This window comes from Panthera onca, chromosome C2, assembly GCF_046562875.1.
Source record: "Panthera onca isolate mPanOnc1 chromosome C2, mPanOnc1 haplotype 2, whole genome shotgun sequence".
NCBI classification, from domain to species: Eukaryota; Metazoa; Chordata; class Mammalia; order Carnivora; family Felidae; genus Panthera; species Panthera onca.
The window spans coordinates 138,203,674-138,224,387 of NC_138347.1; the positions used below are offsets into that span (position 1 = coordinate 138,203,674).

At 37.6% G+C, this 20,714-nt stretch overlaps 1 protein-coding gene across 4 annotated transcripts in view; it reads right to left on the reverse strand.

Annotated features, from left to right (window-relative positions):
• ZNF385D (zinc finger protein 385D) overlaps window positions 1-20,714 on the reverse strand; it is an 889,595-nt gene that overhangs the window by 114,566 nt on the left and 754,315 nt on the right. For all 4 annotated transcript variants that reach the window (XM_060638563.3, XM_060638562.3, XM_060638564.3 and 1 more), the window contains one exon: window positions 4,527-4,637. In XM_060638563.3, the coding sequence (XP_060494546.1) occupies window positions 4,527-4,637 (111 nt within the window). The remainder of the gene's footprint in view (window positions 1-4,526; window positions 4,638-20,714) is intronic.

Here is a 20,714-nt window from a genome sequence, read left to right on the forward strand (position 1 = left end):
CTCTCAGTAATTTGCATCTACATTGAAATTTTCACCGTGTTTATGATTAAATTGTGTGACTGAATATGGGTGATGCCATTTGAGTGTACTCACAAGCACTTGTGGGCAAGGCCTCACCCAGGCGTAGATGACCTCTACAACAGCTGTCACATCCAGTTAATTCCAAGAAGGAAGGAGCCCCTATGCCTTCTCTCTGGGAACATGCAGATCTCCAGCCACACCATTACCGTAGGATTGGCTGGAGACTTTGGATGGGCCTGCTACTCCGCCTGGACCAGACAGAGCAGAAACAGTGGATGAGTGTGGACGCTGACTTTGTGTGGCCAGTGACTGGCCAGGTGGCCCTTGTATGTCTCCTATATTCTCTGCATCTCAGTTTCCACATGGGAAATCAGCAAACATTTTCTTCTGTCTCTAACATATTATGAAACATTAGTGTCAAGAGGTTAATCGTAGTGACTCTTAGATGCTATAACCTAATCATTCTTTAGTTTGGGGCCTGAGACCTTACTTTCCACGCTTATACATAGTCATCAAGTAATCATTCTGTCTCGCTAAATAACCTTGTGTCCATACTGGTCCCGCTTAAGTTGCCTTTCAAAGGTACACTTAATAGCTTGCCCAGGCCAATGGCAATTTATGCTTATTTTAAGATGCTGATAAAATAACTGGACAATTTATAATCTTTTGGTCTTTAACTGGGAACTTTTTGCATAACCTCTATGTGTGTTTCATGTAAATGTCAAGAAAAGTTTTTTTCAAAGAAAAAGCCTACGCCAGAAGAAAGCAATCTCATTTAAAGTACATACAGTATGATATGCCATTTAAAAAGATATCTCCAGGGCCAAAAATAGAAAATGTACTGTACAGGAAACAGCAATAGCATAAAACCAAACTCCACAGTTTATAATATGAAGGGTTAAAAGATAAATAAAAGCATAGAGGGAAAGGAAATTGAATTTTCATGATGCGGAGATGAAAAGAAATACAAGCTATTATTTTCATTGGAAAGGGAAGAAGCTTTGAAATGTAAAAAGGTTCATAAGGCAAAAATACTTTCCTATGTGATTAAGGATGCAACCAAGCATACAAGTAAATTACAGTGTTACTTTTTCAGAATAATTCTACGTTTAATAATGGAAATAGGACTATAAATTCCAGATTTACCCGGAAGGAGGAGATGCAGTTGTAATGGGATTATAAAGCCTTTTCCTGGGATTAAAATGGTCAAATGTGAGATGTATCTATATCTCTCTATCTAGAAAACATTTGTATTTTCTCTTAATTTAGAGATTATTTTCTTATATGTGGGTGAATGGATGATAAATACAATTGATCTTGGCATTCAGTATTGAATATTTTATAAAACTGCTATTTATGGACATGACCAGTCAATAGTAAACAAATCTCATATTTCCTGCACATTAGTTTCCCTTATTGACATAATAATGCTATGGAGACATTTTTAAGTCTCTAAGAGTTTCCACTCCTGTATTTCAACTTTGCAATAATTATATTTTGTTTGTAAATCATAGGTAAAATGTTGCTATGTCATTTATAAAACCAATAACATTGGGTCTTCCTGTTTTTGTTAATCTGCAATTTTAAAAATTAACACTGTTTAGAGAATTTATATTTAAGGTTCAAGATAAAAATGTAAAAGCAATGAATTCACATGTGTCCAGTTTATATACAGCAACAAAAGTATACTGGGTAATTACCTGATAAATTCAAGTGGCCATAAAATTCAGTTCAAATCTAAGCCAAACATCTGAATGAGTATCCATGCTAGGCAGAATAATGATATTTAAGTCCTAATCCCTGGAAACTATGAATACGTTTTATTATATGACAAAGGGGGATTAAGTTAGCAGATGGAATTAGGTTGCTAATCAGTTGATTTTATAACAGAGAAATTATCCTGGATTATCCAGATGAATTCATTGTGTTCATCAGGGTCCTTAAACATGGAAGAAGCAGTCAGATAAGTGAAGGTCAGAGTCATTCAATGTGAGAAAGATTCATCTGGTCATTGCTTGCTCTAAAGATGGAAGGGAGTCATGAGCAAAGGAAACAGGGTGACCTCTAGAATCTGGAAAAGAAAGGCAAGGAACTGAATTCTCCCCTGGAGCCTCTAGAAAGAATATAACCCTGCCAACACCTTGCTTATAGCACAGTGAGGCCCATTTCTGACTTTTCCCATCCAGAACTGTAAAATCACGCATTTATGTTTTAAACCACTGTTTGCCATGGTTTGTTACAGCAGCAATAGAAGATAAATGCAGTAACCATCTAGTGAATGATCAAGTCTGCAATTGTGTAATTATGGCCCAGACTGATTAGTCTAACTTCTCCAAATACCTTGGCCATTTTCCTTGGACCACATGTCATGTACATACCTGAAAACAAAACTGTGAAAATGAGAAGCAACTGTCTCCAATAAATACACACTGATTTCTGTATCACCTTGAAACTTCATTAGCAAAATAAATCGCTATTCTCTCATCAAGAAAATAAAACGAGATTACATTTTATAAAACAAGATGACATTTTATAAGAAGAAACTATTATGTTAATGTTAATGCGTACCCAGTAGTAATTCTAAAGACTCCAAATATGACTTTGATAGCCATCTACAGAATTAGGAACATTCAAAACAGAAACAAAAACAAAAACAACAAAGAAAGGAACATTTGTCTTTAAGTTGTGAGTGACCCATAGCTGGAGAGAACCAACTAAAGACCGAGCCTGGATGTGGCAGATGGTTTTCTTAAATTTAGTAGGAGATTGGGTTCAACGAGCTTGAAGTGTCTTTCTGATTCCCAGTTTACAGGAAGTTTACTTAACACAGAGGAAAATATTGACAGTGAAATTGTTGGCAGGAGGAGATATTGAAATAGCCCCCATTAGATGTAAGAAGCTGACAATATGGCTCCTGGGAGACTTTTATATCATTATCTGATCAGTTCCAAAGTGAAATATCGATACAATTTAAGAAGGAAAGAAATCAAGAAAGAGCCACTTAAAATAGCAATTACAGAACTATATGATTCCTTGTTAAATGTTTAGAAATGATCAAAATTGCAACTTTTGAGTTCAGAACTCTAATTTACAAGTCGAGAGGACTCTTTCTTTCTTTCTTTCTTTTTTTACAACAGTTGGAGGAGATTATTACATAACATTTATCAGTTGAAAAGATTTTCTGTTATTAAATTAAACTATGGCAAATGTCTTAAAATTCAAATCCAATCAAAGCACTCAGTATTTAAAAACAAACAACAAAACAAAACAAAAACCCCTAAACCGCTCTTTAAATAAAATGCCATATGTCTAGTATACCCTTTTTTTATATCTACAAATACCATTCAGGTGCTATGCTGGCAATCTACTCTTTTCTAAGCCAACAGAAGAAATATTATAAATCTACCTGATGATTTTAGTATGAGTTCATAAGATAGTAGCAATCCTTAAACAAAATGAAACATCCTCACAGAAGAAAAAAGATGCTTTATTACTGTCATGTCTATTTTCTGTGCCTGATTACTTTGTATGCTCTTCTCACCATCAGAGCCCCTACAGGACCCACTTGCCTAGAAAGATGAAATTTTCGAAAGCCTAACATTCTCCAGAATCCAGATCCGTGTGGTCATCTCCACACCGCACATCAATTTAGGGCAAGATAATGCCAGCTTAGAGGAGTTACTTTACCATCCTCTGTTTGCCTATAGTATCAAAAAGTATTCTATTCCTAGTCCTTCTAAACCAACATTCCTTCTCTTTTCTGTATCTTTCAGCACCAACTCCACACCAAAGCAGGCAGGCAGTATTTGTCACATTGGCCACAGGCCAAAATTAGCTTCACTGTGATGAATCCAGAGATTTTCTGACCCTTAGAAAAGGTATGGAAAGTACAAATAATTCTCTGTGAATAATTTGCAAAAGCACTGGTCAGGTCTCCAAATGTCTCCTTTCTATCATGTTTTCCACGTAAGTTTTATTCATCAGGGGCTCGAGTGCTTTGAGGTCTTTTAGACTCCCTATTAAAATGCTAATACTTCTGGGGTAATAACTTAAGAGCTCTATCACAAATATCATCAAGGACACAAGAGTTGATCTGGAATTGGGAACCACCAAGGCAGGTAAAAACATTTACAAAGCAAAATGTTGGCCTTGAGATACAATTTGGGACCTATCTTACTTCAGAGGAATAGTTTATTAAAAGTCTCGTTGGTCCTAAATTTGACTATTCCCCAAAGGGAAGTGTATTACCTAAAGTCAGCATTCCCAAGAGAGTATAAAATACCATTAAAGTGCAAGTACAAAATATTGTCTATGTGTGATGTTCCCATAGTAAGCAACCAAAAATAATACAATAAACTCTGAAATTAAAGGACGTAAGGAGTTAAAAATATTATCTTTGAATTTTGACATGCTCAGTTACTGAAGAAAAATGTTTAAGGAATCTCTTCTGCAAGATTAGAACAGCATAATACATTTTTTCAGTGAATACTAAATGGTAAACTTACATCAGAATTAAATCTCAACTGGCAAATGTTGCATGATATGATTTGCTTTCTTCGATGAGGAAGAGGAACCCCGAATGTATGATTTATTACAGCTTTCTGAATCGGGTCCATCTGTAATGAGAAAGAAAATACAACAAATAGAAATAAAGCTTGTCAGTTCCATTGGAATGTTGCCTATTTCATTAAAGAGCCAATCTGTACAGCTTGAATCTACTGCTCACATTATAAAAAACATTTTTATTCTAAGAAACAGCATTTCTACTTTCTTGGAAAATAGACAATAAGCTCGAAGCTCAGTATGATAAGAAAATGATAAATGTACCCATTAGAGTTTGCATACTAACTGTTTTTCTCATTTACGATCAACAATTGTCTCAGTTTGATAAACCTAAAATATAATTAAAGGTTTATCAAAACTCAAGTTATTGCAAATGCCAGCAATCTTACACAGTAGTGTGTCTATGCCATTGCCCCAAAAATGGACTTGTGAATAGACTTGGTCAGATGAACAGTTCTGAAATAAATTATGCACCATAATCCAACATTAACCTTATGCTTTGTTCGGTACCTTTTCTATGTTAAGAATGTAGTATATAAATCCTACTTTCTAAGAATTCAAATGTATAGAGCTATCAATTCACTCAACTATCATTTATTGACCATTTAGTATAGATTGCTATTCTATGAACTTATTATTTGAGGCTCAGACAGTCTAGACCAGGTTAGTTATCTTTCTCCATCCCATATTCTCAGGATAGGTCAAGTGCAACCAAACACACAGTATCAGCAATCCAGCTCTGATAAAACTCATCAGCTTTGTCCTACAGTCTACATCAGTGGTTCTCAACTGTTGGAGTCAGATAAAAATTTTGATCTGCTTCTTAATACTTGTGCAATCTCTTTGCTTATCTGTGTCTCCCTGAGGTGGTGATGAGTTTTAACAGTAATAACATGTGAAATTTATTTAGCACAATCAGTGCTAAGCACATTACGAAGTCAATAAATGTTGGCTATTATATTTTCTCTATCACAGCACATGTGAAGATCAAAGTTAACTTGAGTCTCACGCTCCTATGGTCATTGTTGGCACACTATTAATTTCTCACATGACCAAGAAACATTTCCAAATAAACGTTATGCATACAGCCATTACTTCTGTTGAATGCCTGCAAACTTTAGAACTCTTAACCCTCATCAGATATAAAGTTTTTATGATCGTCTCACAATGGATTAAGATGGCTTAGAAATTATTTGACATATACCACAAAGCTAAGAATGTGTCTGTGAAATGATGCTCTAATATTCAGCTTCTGTGATACGTTGTAGTTTGTTGACTGCCCTAAACAAGTCACTGACAAATTCCACATCCTTTTGTGTATTTCAGATTATCAAAACCAGCTCACTCATAGGCTGTCTTCACAGGTAAGTAGGAGGAAGCTTCTGTCTATATAGTCACAATTCCCACTAGGCTACCTAGGCATTCTTAATGTACAGAAAAAATAATAGCACTCAGCATTTATTAAGTGATAGGCTAGGCTTTTTATATATTAAATAGTTACAACGATTAAGAATAACTTAAGGTTTATCTTGATAAAAGGTTTATCTTGACCATTTTGGGGTCACCGGGGTGGTTCATTTGGTTAAGCGTCCAACTCTTCATATTGGCTCAAGTTGTGATCTCATGGTCATGTGCTCAGTGCAGTGCCTGCTTGGGATTCTCTCTCTCCCTCTCTCTCTGCCCCTTTCCCGATCTCATACTCTCTCTCTCTCTCTCACATACACACACACACACACACACACACACACACACACACACTCTCTCTCTCTCTCTCTCTCTCTCTCTCTTTTAAATCAATGAACATTAAAAAATGTATACTTTATTTAAAAAATGTCATAATTTTTATCTTCCATCATCACTTTCCTTTTTTTTATCTGATGTTCATCCTTTCCCATATTCTGGAGGAAACTCAGCTACCCCATGATTTTTCTGGTCATTTCCAGAAATTGTTTAAATTCTAGGATCCCCTCTCTCCTTATTAGTGAATTCTATCATACTTTTTTTTTTCATATCATACTTTCTTTTTAACCAGTTTTATTTTAGGTATAATTTACATATAATAAACTTTAGCAACGTTAAGTGTAGAATTTGATGGGGTTTGGCAAATACGTAAAAGTAGTATTATCACATAGGACATTTCTATTACCTGGAAAAGTTTCCTCCTGCCTCTGTGTGGTCAATAATGACTCCTACTCCCCACCTCTGAAATCACTGGTCTGTTATCTGTTCTTTTTGCCGTTTCTTGAAGTTCATCCAAAGGGAATCATACAGCATGTGGTTTTTTTGGGCTTGACGGCATTTTTTTTTTTTTTTTTTTTTTTTGAGAGACAGCACGCATGAACCTTAAGTAGGTTCCACATCCAGCACGGAGCCGGGCATGAGGCTTGATCTTACGACCATGAGATCATGACCTGAGCCTAACTCAAGACTTGGGCACTGAGCCAACTGAGCCACCCAGGCACCCTGCCCGACAGCTTTCATTCAGTATGATGCTTTTAAGATTCATCCATGTTGTGGCATGCATTATTAGCTTATTCCTTTTATTGCTGAGCAGTATTCCTTTTACACGGATGTGCCACAATGTCTTTATCCATCCGTCAGCTGATGAACATGGGAATTGTTTCCAGTTAATTCTTATTATCTTTTCGAGTCTTAACACACAGTCTAAAGTACATTCCTACATTCAGTTCCGTGTCTTAATCTACACATTAAAAATCAATTTAAAGCTACAGTCTCTTTTGGGGCACCAAGGTGACACGGTTGGTTAAGTGTCTGACTCATGGTCTCAGCTCAGGTCATGATCTCATGGGTTCATGAGCTCGAGCCCCGCAACGGGCTGTGCATTGATGGCCTGGAGCCTGCTTGGGATTCTGTCTCTCATTCTCTCTACCCGTCCTCCCACTTGTGCTCTCTCTCTCAAAATAAATAAACTTAAGAAAAAAAAAAAGGCTACTCTCTCTTTCTTAGCTTAGACCTACAAACATGGTATAAGTTCTTTTTTCTCTCCCTCTCTATACACACACACACATAAACACACACATATATGTACATATATACACACACATATATTTTTTTCTTCAAGTCCCCTACCCCAGCTAATCTTCCAAACCTTCCTCAACCCCATTTCATCCTCCTTTCCTCAGAGCCTAAATGGAAAATGTACAGAGTTTGACAAGCCAGAAGCCACACAAATGTGTGAATCTGGCTGCTTCAACAGCCATCATTCTGTGTCTCAGGATCACTTTTATCCTTGTTTAAACATGCCATCGCAACGCTTCTCTGACAACAATCACAGAGAACACTTGGGGATAATTTCCCTTTCAGCCCAACACCTCAGGAAAAATTAAAAGCGGAAAGAGGTCGCTGACTTAGAGGTAGCTGTTTTATCATATGCTACTGCATCTGTTTGGTGCATAAATGGGGCCCATTCCCATCTGGGGATAAGGTGAATTATGCCTAGAATCCATTTAGGAGTACTGAAGTCCCCTTAGAAGGATACTATAATATAAAAAAATATGGGGCGCCTGGGTGGCTCAGTCGGTTGAGCGTCCGGCTTCGGCTCAGGTCACGATCTCATACTCCGTGAGTTCCAGCCCCTCCTAGGGCTCTGTGCTGACAGCTCGGAGCCTGGAGCCCGCTTCAGATTCTGTGTCTCCCTCTCTCTCTCTGCCCCTCCCCCGCTCATGCTCGCTCTCTCTCTCTCTCTCTCTCTCTCTCTGTCAAAAATAAATAAACATTTAAAAAAATAAATAAATTACACATTTATATTAAAGATGCTCTCTGAAAATGAATAGTGCTGAATTTTTATCATATACTGGTGCACAGCATATTATTTTGGTCTTTCAAGTAACACTGGGGAAGCAGTGACCACATTCCATCCAAATTTGTGTAGGAGGTGTTTTGGAACTAGACATTTAATGTGAATGTGGCAGATTCTCTAGATTTAATTCTTTTGTTTGAATTGAATGATGTTCTGATCACTGTGACTGTAAAATCAAATTTCAAAATGCAAAGTAGAATCTTCTTCTTCAGAGACAATTTTATTTCCCAGTATACTTAAAAAAAAAAAAAACTCCACCGCACTGAATTATATTTCAACGGTGGATTTCACAAACTATAGTTATATCAACAAAAGTAATTATCTTTATCATTTTAGAAATCCAATACAACAAAACGGTGAGTTTAATGCCTTTATTAATGAGCATGAATCCTATTCACCTCTCTAATATATACATCTTTAAGTAAAACCGTCTGTAACAAGGAATCATGAAAGGGTAAAATCTAAATAATAAATAATAATCGGTTCTGTTGTTAGTTAATTAAATGATACCATGGGGCACCTGTGTGGCTCAGCCGGTTGGGCATCTGACTTCAGCTCAGGTCATGATCTCGCGGTTCATGGGTTTGAGCCCCGCTTCCGGCTCTGTGCTGACAGCTCAGAGCATGGAGCCTGTTTCAGATTCTGTGTCTCCCTCTCTCTCTACCCCTCCCCTGCTTATGCTCTGTCTCTCTCTCTCTCAAAATAAACATTAAAAAATTTTTAAAAAAATTAATAAATGATACATGTAAGTAAAAGTCGCATCTATTATCAACAAGCCACTTCAATCATTTTGTCTAAATATACCATTATTCATCATTATAATCAAACATTTTGTTTAACAGGAAGCCTTATGTGTTGGTTCCCCCTCCCCACCATAGGTTGTGATCCGTGAAAACAATGACACCTTATTGTGTGCATGCATTTTATCATGAGGAGTTTTTCTACAAAATCAGTCTCAAGAGACGCCAATGTGTATAGGCAAGAAAAAGGGGTTCTTGGGTAAAATAAACTGCAGGAAACCTCAGTGCTACAGGCTGGACATTCACAGTGCCCAATAAAATATTAAATTCTCCGAGATGACCTACAATAAAAAATCTGTTTTAAATAAGTAATTTCTAAAATAATGTAACCAAAACTTTTGTTTTCTTTGTTTTTAAATTTTAACGTCCTTGTTTAGTGCATACAGTTAAGAAAGTAATGACCTGGGAATAAAATCACCATAAAAATACAAATGAAAACATAAAGCAAAAAGTAAACCAAAAATGTAACAACAAGAAATCAGATCCATAAAAGCTTCAATACATTTCACTTAACTCATGCAGCACTGAATTAAAAACTAAATTAAATGGTAAACTCCACATGATATTTTCATACATATTTATCTAATGTCTAAAGTGGGATTTTTTGATGGCTAAAATTTTCCAAACACATTATCCAACCCCCCCAAACAAGCAAAAGTGAAGAATGATACAGTACCTATTCATATGTGTACCCAAACTCTAGCCTAAAATTCAATTTCAAACTCTGCTAGGGCCTTACTTAAAGCCAAATGAATATGTTTTTCTTCATTTTAGGCTTAAGGATCTTTGCATTTCTATCTCAGGTCTTACTTTTCCCTTCCCTTCCCTCTGGGCATTCTGCCAAATCGATTTGTAAATGAGCATAGAAGGGACAGCCACTGCTCAAGATTCCCTTCTCTAAAATGCCTGTTGTATTTTCTGAGGATGGGGGTTAGCCCTGAGTTTATATTCTCTGCTTTAAAGACTTCCTCTCTTTCTTTTCCTATTATTATTGTGGCTTTCGGTCTTAAAATCAAAGAACAAAAACGCAAATGCCAGAAAGTTTAGAAGTTCAGAAATATAAAGGTTGTCTCTTCCACCTGATATTTCTATGTAACAATGACTGGTAACAATAACTCTAAAGGTGACGCTCACAGGCATTTACTGTGTATTTTTATGTTTATGAGCGCCATTTTTATCCTAACAACTTACTATAAGCTCTCATTGCCCCGTGCCTAACATCACACAACTACTAAGAGGCATAGCCAGCTAAGACATACAACATCTCACTCTGCCCTGCTGTCTCTGGCAGGAACCGACATCAAGCTTTGTGATGTCCTTTGTCCTGGATGTTTGTGACTCTGTAGTATTAGGTGACACTGGGCTGAGGTCCTGGTGGATTTGTTACGTCAACTATGAATTAACAAAATTTGAGCTTATATTACTTCCATTCACATACTAGGAAGCACTAATAAAAAATCCTAATTATCCTAATCCTGCAACAAACTTGTTCATTTGTAAAATTTGCAATGTTGACATTTTGCTTTCACTTTTTAAAATGTTTTGATTTTTTTTTTTTTGAAAGAGAGAGAGAGAGAGAGAGCAGGGTAGGGGCAGAGAGAGAAGGGGACAGAGGATCCGAAGCAGGCTGTGTGCTGGACAGACTGACAGCAGCAAGTCCCATGTGGGGCTCCAACTCATGAACTGGGAGATAATGACCTTAGCCAAAGTAGGAAGCTCAGCCAACTGAGCCACCCAGGCACTGCTTTAACTTTTTTTTTTTTTTAATGTTTATTTTTTTTTTGAGAGAGAAACAGTGTGAGCGGGAGAGGGGCAAGAGAGAGGGACACGTAGAACCCAAAGCAGGCTCCAGGCTCTGAGCTGTGAGCACAGAGCCCCACACAGGGCTCAAACTCACGAACCAGGGGATCAAGACCAGAACCAAAGTCAGATGCTTAAGTGACTGGGCCACCCAGGTGCCCACTTCCCTGCTTTAACTTTTTAAATGGATGTATATACATTTAAAAATGTATATATATTAAGTGTATCTATCACTAAAAGTTTATCTATCGTGAAAATGTTGTTTTTTAACCTGTGCATACTTCCATGTTAATCACCATCCCAATAAACATATAGGACATTTTCAGCAATCTAGAAGGTTCTCAGAATGGAGCCATAAGTTTGGAAGTCCCGATGCCACCTGCACTTCTGACAAACAGGCTACAAATTAGGGGGTCTGATAACTTGCTAGAATGATTAGCAGGACTCAAGAAAATACTATACTTATGGTTAGAGTTTTATTATAAAAGATACAAATCAGGGCTGATGGGGGTTTTGGGGTAATGATGGTGTGGTCTAGAGCTGACAGCCAAGAAAGAATTCTTGAAGAAGTCTTTGGTGCAAAAAGGTGATTTTTATTAAAGCATGGGGACAAGACCCAAGGACAGAAAGAGCAGCACTGGGGTTGGGACCAGTATCTGATTATACACCCTCAGGTTGGGAGGGGTTTAGGGATAGAGTTAAGTCTCTAAGGTATTTTGGAAGCAAGGTTTCCAGGACCTTGAGGGGCTTGGTGTCATTAGAAAAATGCCATTTATTACCATTTAGTAAAACCTCAGTCATGAGACCCTTCAGATGTATATCAGGGGGCCATAAGCTTGGAGTATGATTGCCAGCATATATCTTGGGGGATTTGAGATAAAGGAAGCTTCCAAAGGAATTTTCATATGTTCAGGTGGACTTACAGGATCCTGGGGGTCAGGATAATGTTAAGCCGAGATTCCCTTTTGCCCCTAGCAAAGTGCCATCATCATCAAGGCAGAGGAGCTCCTAGAGGGAGGTCACTCTGCCTATTTCAAGGACTTGTCAGTAGGCTATAGGCAGTAAGGGAATTTAATTTTTCATTTGCCTTAGTTTCCCCATCACCATGGTAAGCACTTAAACCCCTTTCCTTTGTTCTTGGGTAGCCAGGAGTGTCCAAAAAATATCACACATATCCCACCTGGCCGGGGGTGGAGAGGTGCTATTAGCCTGTACTTGCCCTCAGCCTGCCCTATGCTCCCTCATCAGGACCAACCAAATGGAGAGTCCCAAAGGGTGATGTCTGGTAGAATCTTGAACATGGAGCTTCCAGGTCACTTCCCCAAGAAATTGGAATGCATCACCCTTCCCCAAACCCTCACAGCTAAGAAGTAGGCCCAAACCTTGGCGTCTAGAGTTAATATCTATTGAGGTTTCATCACATACACAGGGCCAACTGACTGAATCATTGGCAAAGTGAATGAACTCAATCCCTAGCCCCACTTCCCTTCCTGGAAATCCAGAATGATAAACCCAATCCTCTTTCTGGTTGGCCTTTCTGGTGACCGGCCTCCCTCCAGCCCGAGTCATCTCATTAGCGTAAACCCAGGTGTGATCCAGGGTGTGCATGATTCACAAAGCCACTTACCACTCAGGAAATACCAAGATTCTAGAGCTCCACCTAAAATCTAAACACTGAGGACAAGGAGGCCCAAATTCTTTATTACACAACAGTTGTGCATCTTTACACATATTTTTACACAGCTATAAACATAATATAGAATATTTTCTTTTTTTTTTCATTTAACAATATATCTTAAGAATACTTTCATTTAGCACCAGTTTTCATATTTACCAATTAAATGGTGGCATACTATTTCATTACATGATTGTACCACAATTTATTTAGCCTGTTGTTGGATATTTAGTTTGTCACAATTTAAATAGCACGGCACAGATCATCTGTATTGGTGTCACTTTGTTAAGAACCACAGCATTTTAGAGCTGGGAAGAATCTGAGTGATCGTATTTTGCCTTCTCATTCTATTGACAAGGCCACTAAAGCCCAGAGATGTGAGTACCAGTAGTAGAAAATGCACAACAAACCAATTCTCCACATCCCTGTTCTAGGTTCTTACAGCTGTAACATGTGACAGTGAGTCTAATCCCTCCTCTTTGCACCCCCAAATAGGAAGTAACAAATGGTTAAGATGTAGTCTGAAATGTTGCTGCTCTTATTTGCTAGTTGTTCTTTTTTAATCTTTCTAAGCTTCTATGTCTTTACCTCTAAAATGGAGTGATAATCACATTGGGTTATTTCGAATAATGAACTATATAAAGTGTATACTGAACCTAGCCCTGTGCCTGGGCGTGCAATAAAGGTAACTGCTTCTTCTATTACTATTTTATAGCAATAATAGTGAATATCATCATTCCTTTCCAGAAGCAAAAAAAAACCTAAAAAAAGAGTAGAAAGATACCTTAAAGGGTCCATGTGATCCAAAACCATCCAGAAAAAAAACACATAAATTTAACTACAATCAACCGTGTAATTGAAAAAAATAACAATAGCTAATTTTAAATGAGCACTTAGACGTGTGAGGCATTGTCAATAAGGACTCTATGTCTCATTAAGTCTTTACAGTATCCCTGTAAGGGAGACACTTTGGTTTTTTCCTTTTAATAAATTTAATTTTTTCTATAACAGTTTTAAGTTCACAGCAAAACTGAGCAGAAGGCACAGCAGTAGATACTTTATTTGCTCCCATCTTACATATGAGAATGTTTAGGTACAGAGACATGAAGTTAAGCTCTCACAGGTAGGCAGGTCTAGACTGGTGATCCGAATTCAGGTAGTCTGGCACCACCATTTTCCCAGTTGATAAACACAGTGCTAGATTTTCCTTCACCAGCAAAAGAAAAATACCAATGTCTTTACACATACACACACAGGCGTGGATGGGAGAAAATGTCTGCAACATCCAAATCATCAAAGGTTATTTGAGGAGCTGTAGAAATCACTATGATTTCTAAAAGATAACATACCAAAGCCAAAATGTTCAAGGCATATTAAAAGGCAATTTGTAGAAGAGAAAATCTGAACGGTCACTAAAAAAATAAAATGTATTGGTTATTGTGAAAGTAAAGTTTAAAATAACAAGAAGACAGAAGGCAAAAACAGTCTGACAACATTTCGTACTGACAAGGATTTGGGAAAAGTGCAGAAAAATTTGGCATCACCCAGTAAAACTGAAAATGAACTGAACATATGATCGGAACATTCAAGCTCTGAGAAACTCTGGCTCCTGTGCACTAGAAGATTATTACAAGGAAGTTCCCTGTAGTTTTTTTTGGTATCAGTAAAAACTTTAAAACAACCTAACTAGCCAATAATGAATATTCAAAGAGGTATAAAATAAAATACCATACAGAAGTTACAAGGGATTCATTAAATATTTCTTTATCAGCATGGGGATATAAACAAAATATAATGTGTCAGAATATCTGCAATATGACATCAGAACTTACAAAAAAATCACACATGCATACCCAATAAGTAAAATAAGAAGGAACGATTAGGATAGCATCATTTTATAACTCCTAAAGAAATAATGTGCCCAGGAAATGCCCATTACTTAGCTAATGAACCAAAAGAGACAACCAAATATCAGGTGTCTCTTGAAGAACTACAAAACCCCTTGCAAGGAAGTCATGCTCAAAATAACAAACTTACATCCGATCAAGCCTCTGGATGTAATTACCCATTCTTAGGAAATATAGAGACGTGGGGCACCTGGGTGGCTCAGTCAGTTGAGCATCCGACTTCACCTCAGGGAATGGTCTCACAGTTCATGGGTTCGAGCCCCGAATCAGGCACTGTGCTGACAGCTCAGAGCCTGGAGCCTGCTTCAGATTCTTTCTCTCTCTCTGCCTGTTCCCCACTCACGCTCAGTCTCTCTCTCTCTCAAAAATAAGTCAACAGCAAACAGGAAATACAGGGACAAAAGAACATGGTAAAGGTCTCTACATGGATGGAGAAAGGGGAATATTCATGCATTGTTGGTGAGAATGTAAATTGGTGCAGCCACTGTGAAATACAGTATGGACATTCCTCAAAAAATTAAAAATAGATTACCATATAATTCAATAATTCCACTTTTGACTATTTACCCCCCAAAATGAAAACACTAATTTGAAAAGATATTTGGACTCTTACACTTACTGCAGCATTATTTTTAATAGCTAAGATATGGAAGCAACTTAAGGGTCCATCAATATATAAATAGATAAGGAAGATGTGGTATGTGTGTGTGTATATAATACATACAATATATACCACATCTTTCTTATCTATTATGTACATACATACATCAGCCATATATACATATATATGTATATATTTATCTTATCTATATCTATATATCTATTTATATATTTATATATCTATTTATATACCTTATCTATATATATTTATATATCTTAACTATTTATATACATACACATATCTGCTACAAAAAAGAAGGAAATCTTTCCATTCACAATATTGAGGGTCCTAGAGGTGTTATGCCCAGGAAAATAAGTCAGAGAAAGACAAAGACCATATGTGTTCACTTATATGTGAAATCTAAAAAACAAACAAATGACCAAACAAATGAATGAACAAAAATAGAAACAGATTCATAAATTCAAAGAACAAATTGATGGTTGCCACAGGGGAGGAGGGGGGGCAGGCAACATAGGTGAAGGGGATTAAGAGGCACAAACTTCCAAGTTATAAAATAAATAAGTCATGGGGATGAAAAGTGCAGCAAAGGGAAATAGGATTGTAATAGCGTTGTATGATCACAGATGGTAACTATACTTATGCTGGTGAGCACTGCATACTGTACATAACTGTTGAGTCACTGTATTATACACCTGAAAGTAATGTGTCAGTTAGACTTCAATTATCAAAGGAAAATTCTCCAGGGCACCTGGGTGGCTCAGTCGGTTGAGCATCCGACTCTTGGTTTTGGCTCAGGTCATGATCTCGCGGTTCGTGGTTTCAAGCCCCATGATGGGCTTTATGCTGGCAGTGTGGAGCCTGCTTGTATTCTCTCTCCTCTCTTCCCCTTCCCCGCTCCGTCTTTTTCTCTCAACATAAATCAATAAACTTAAAAAAAAAAAGTCGTCACACTAATGAAATCAATAAATAGCTAGAATGTAATAGGGGAAGACCTATAACTTTAAACATACTTAAGAGACCTAGCAATCAATTATAAACAATGGGTATTACTGGATCAAAATTCCAACAAACTATTTAATAAACATTACAAGACAACAGCGGGGGGAATTGGATATTCACAGTAAGGAATTATTTTTGATTTTTAGTGGTAATAATTGTTGTGTGGCTATGTATTAAATAAGTCATCGCTGGGGCGCCTGGGTGGCTCAGTCGGTTAAGCGTCCGACTTCGGCTCAGGTCATGATCTCGCGGTCCGTGAGTTCGAGCCCCGCGTCGGGCTCTGTGCTGACAGCTCAGAGCCTGGAGCCTGTTTCAGATTCTGTGTCTCCCTCTCTCTCACCCTCCCCCGTTCATGCTCTGTCTGTTTCTGTCTCAAAAATAAATAAACGTTAAAAAAAATTAAAAAAAAAAGTCATCGTTTAGAATACACAGTAAAATATATACTGAGGAAACAATATTATGGCTATGTTTGCTTCAAAATAATTGAGAATATTTGGGGGCTAAGTGAGTGGAGATATAGACGAAGTAAGATTGGTTCTGAGTTGTTAACTACTGAAGCTAGGTATTGGCTATATGAGTTTTTATTATACTGTTCTATTTTTGTACATGCTTGAAATCCACCATAAGATAGACTTAACAATAATCACACACACACACAATCTATAAATGGTTTGTGGACACACAACATGTGTATCTAAGAGCATACCCATGTATACTAGAGTGGAAGGAAGGATGCATACCAAACTCACAACAGTTGTTGTCTTTGGGGATCTTAGAATGTGACTGGGACAGTGGCTCCAGAGGACGAGAGCTACATCCATAACATTTCATTCCTTCTAAAATGTGGAACTAGAAGCAAAAGTGACAAAATATTAACAGCTATAAAATTCTGGGTGAATATGGGTTTCGCTACAGTATTTATCATGCTTTTTACTTACTTTAAAAGATCTACAAGTAAATGTTCACATGCGAATCCCTCAGTAGATCATATGTGAGTGAAAATAAGTTGAGGGATGATGCCTTTATTCTCCTTTCTTTGAAATTTGGGCTGGTAGGGAATTTAACAGGAATACCAATCACCCAAGACTAAGACACAGCTCGCAGCGAGGTATATGGGGGTGCTGAATGGAGATACGCATGAAGTTCCATGGTTTCTCTGCTTTTGCCAAACAGCAAAGGACACACAAGAGTTCATTCAACAAATAAATTCATTCAACTGGAGGTAGCCTTATTCCCATGGATCTCATTAATCAGGCCATGCCCCAATCTTCTGATTTAAATAAAGTAGAAAATATAACACATATAAGTCACATAGGTTCATTAACGGTATAGCCATTTTTCAAAGCAACAACCTTCAATTCTTTTGTATATTCCAGTTTTTTTTGTCTTGAAAACTATTTTCCCCATGCTTTCTAGCTCATCTTTCCCTGACTAACACTTACTCACTTTTCAGGACTCAAATTTTCAGGATACCTGGCTGGCTTCTCTCAAATGGGCTAAGGCTAAGTCCTCCCACTTATCCAGCAAAACACTCCATCATACCATCGATGATATCTCTTAACTTGTTTGTCTCTCCCAACAAAGTCAAGCCAAGGCAGGGGTGGGTCTCCTTGTTCTTTTTCTCAGGAAATTAGTGGAGTGGCTCCCACTTATCATGGGCTCAATGCATGTCTTTTGAGGTGCTAAGTAAACTGAATAATATTGAAACCCAATAAAAAGAACATAATACCAATCTTGGAATGGTATTAACAATAGCAGTGAGAAAACATGGATTTAGGAAACTTTAGGCATTGAAGGTAAAGTAAGCTTATTGGAAGCAAAGTCACAGGAGAAATGATTCCGTGATACAATACGGGATATAGGATATTGACTTGGGGAGTAGAATCTAGAATTACAAGCTAGCACGTAGAATTTGCATATATTTCCATCTAAGCAACAGGGCAATTGTTGATAGGTTCTTTCATCTACTCGTTATGTGCCAACATGAGGCCACCTTTTCACCAGGCATCTTCCTCAGCAAAGGCTAACAGCCATACTGGTGCCCTGATCAGTTAAGGAGAAGATGATTTTCCTCAAAAAAACCAGTACTTGACTTTGATTGAGCAAAGGCATTTGGATGCTCTCCAAGCACTCAAGACATGTCCAAATGTGAGAGATTTCATTGTCAGTAGATCTCTGCCATGGCTCCTTTTCCTAATGTTCTATGAATAGGCTAATAAAGTGAAATCTAAAAAGCTCAAAGTAAATGATGGATTAGCTTGAGGGGATTTTAAGACATTACCTTTCTCAGAATCCTTCGTGATCATGCAAACTGCATTTAACCAATGTATTATGGCCCAGTCATGGAATACACACAGATACACGCATTTTAGGATTTTCAAGTGCAAATATGAAATTGTGACCAATACAATTTCTCAGTCATGGAAGTTCAATCCTGGTTACAACTTTAGAAATTATCTCTTTGTGGTATTTTCAGTGGGTGGGATCTATGTTTCACACATGTTTATATGCCCTGTGGCTCTCATTCCTTTCTGTGGAACTCAAAATATATTTAAAATGTATTGAAACTTCTCAGTTTATAAATGAGAAAAGCTATACCCTAGAGTGGGGGAGGAAGTTGGAGAAAAAAAGGAAGGAAAGGTGATTTTATTCCACTGATGGGCTCCCTTTTTCTGCAATGTTATACTTTTTGCTAGTCAAAAGAATACTAAGTTTGTCTGAAAAGAATGAAAGTTGCCTGATCACACTAATAATGCCCTGTAGAGAAGGTTGCAGGGCTTAATTTAGATGTTTTAAAAACTTTGTTATTAGCATTACAGGGACTTAATTTAACTCAAATGTTTTGATGAGAATCCTGCTTCTGGTGGACTTAAATAGCAAAATCTCTTCCAAAGACAGCAAATGCTTAAGGAGCCTGTCTGTACAGGAAGTCAGGTTTCTCAAGAGACTTTAGGGTTGGTCTCTGAATAAGATTTAAAGTAATTAAACCAAACAACTCCAGAGTTGGGATTCCATTTACATGGAACGCCCCAGAGAGCATGATATTATTGACTGAGCAAGAAAATAAATTCTAGAAATCTATTCTATTACCTGCTGTACTAGAAGTCCACAAACACATCTGGTTCCCAGGCAGGTCACTAAACTATGGGTCAGGTATTGAAATCTGCTGTGCTGTGAGATGAACGGAAAGGTACGGACAAATATACTGTTGCACATAAATTAAACGTGGCTAAATTGAAAGAATTTTCTCTTATTCTGGAAGTATGTCCTTCCTACTTTTCTCTTGAACTCCTTTCTTTTACAGAATCGTGATGCTATCAGATGAATTTATTTATTTATTTATTTATTTATTTATTTATTTATTTATTTATGTAGGTAGGTAGGTAGGTAGTTCTGGCTTGAAAAATTAAAATGTGAAAGTCCTATGCTAATTGGCTTTTTTTAATTTAAACTTTTTTTAATGTCTATTTATTTTTGAGAGAGAGACAGACTGCAAGCAGAGGAGGGGCAGAGAGAGAGGGAGACACAGAATCTGAAGCAGGCTCCATCCAGGCTTTGAGCTGTTAGCACAGAGCCCTATGCAGGGCTTGAACCCGCAAACTGCGAGATCATGACCTGAGCCGAAGTTAGATGCTTAACTGACTGAGCCACCCCGGTGCCCCCAGTTGGCCTTTTAAAATTTTCTTTTTTAATATTTTAACCATGTGTTCATTTCCTGGGGCTGCCATAACGAAATATGGCAAATTTGTTGGCATTATCTCACACTTCTGAGAGCTAAAAGTTCAAAATTGAGGTCTTGGCAAAGCCGTGCTTCCTCTGAGAACTGTAAGGAGAATCTTTCCTGCCTATTCCTAGCTTTCGGTGTTTTCCCATCAATGTTTGGCAATCTTTCACTTATAGATGCCAAGGATTACTATAATCCTCCGCTTTCACACTGCATTCTTCCTATGCGTGTCTGTCTCTGTGTCCAAATTTCCCCTTTACAAGGACACCGGTTATATTGGATTTTGGACCACTCTACTGAACTCACTGTAACCTGATAACCTCTGCACAAATAAGGTCATGTTTTGGGGTCCTGTGGGGCTCAGGCTTCAACATATCTTTCTGAGGGATAATTCAACCCATAATAAATGGAAGGGATAGTGTGAAAATCTAGAAGTCACTGTAAAATTTTACTCAGGCACTAATTCTAGGATTTCTTGGTTAAAGGAAAAGTAAAACTTAAAATCAGTTTCTTTTCTTTTTTCTAGAGGTTTTATTATTATTATTTTTAATGTTTATTTATTTTTGAGCGGGGGAAGGGACAGAGAGAGAGGAGGACAGAGGATCCGAAGTGGGCTCTGTGCTGACAGCAGGGAGCCTGGTGTGGGGCTTGAACTCATGAATCATGAGATCAAGACCCGAGCTACAGTTGGGACACTTAAATGCCTGAGCCACTGAGACACCCTTTAAATTCAGTTTCTTTGTCTTGTTAACATGATCAGTATAAGCCTCAAAGAATGTTGCA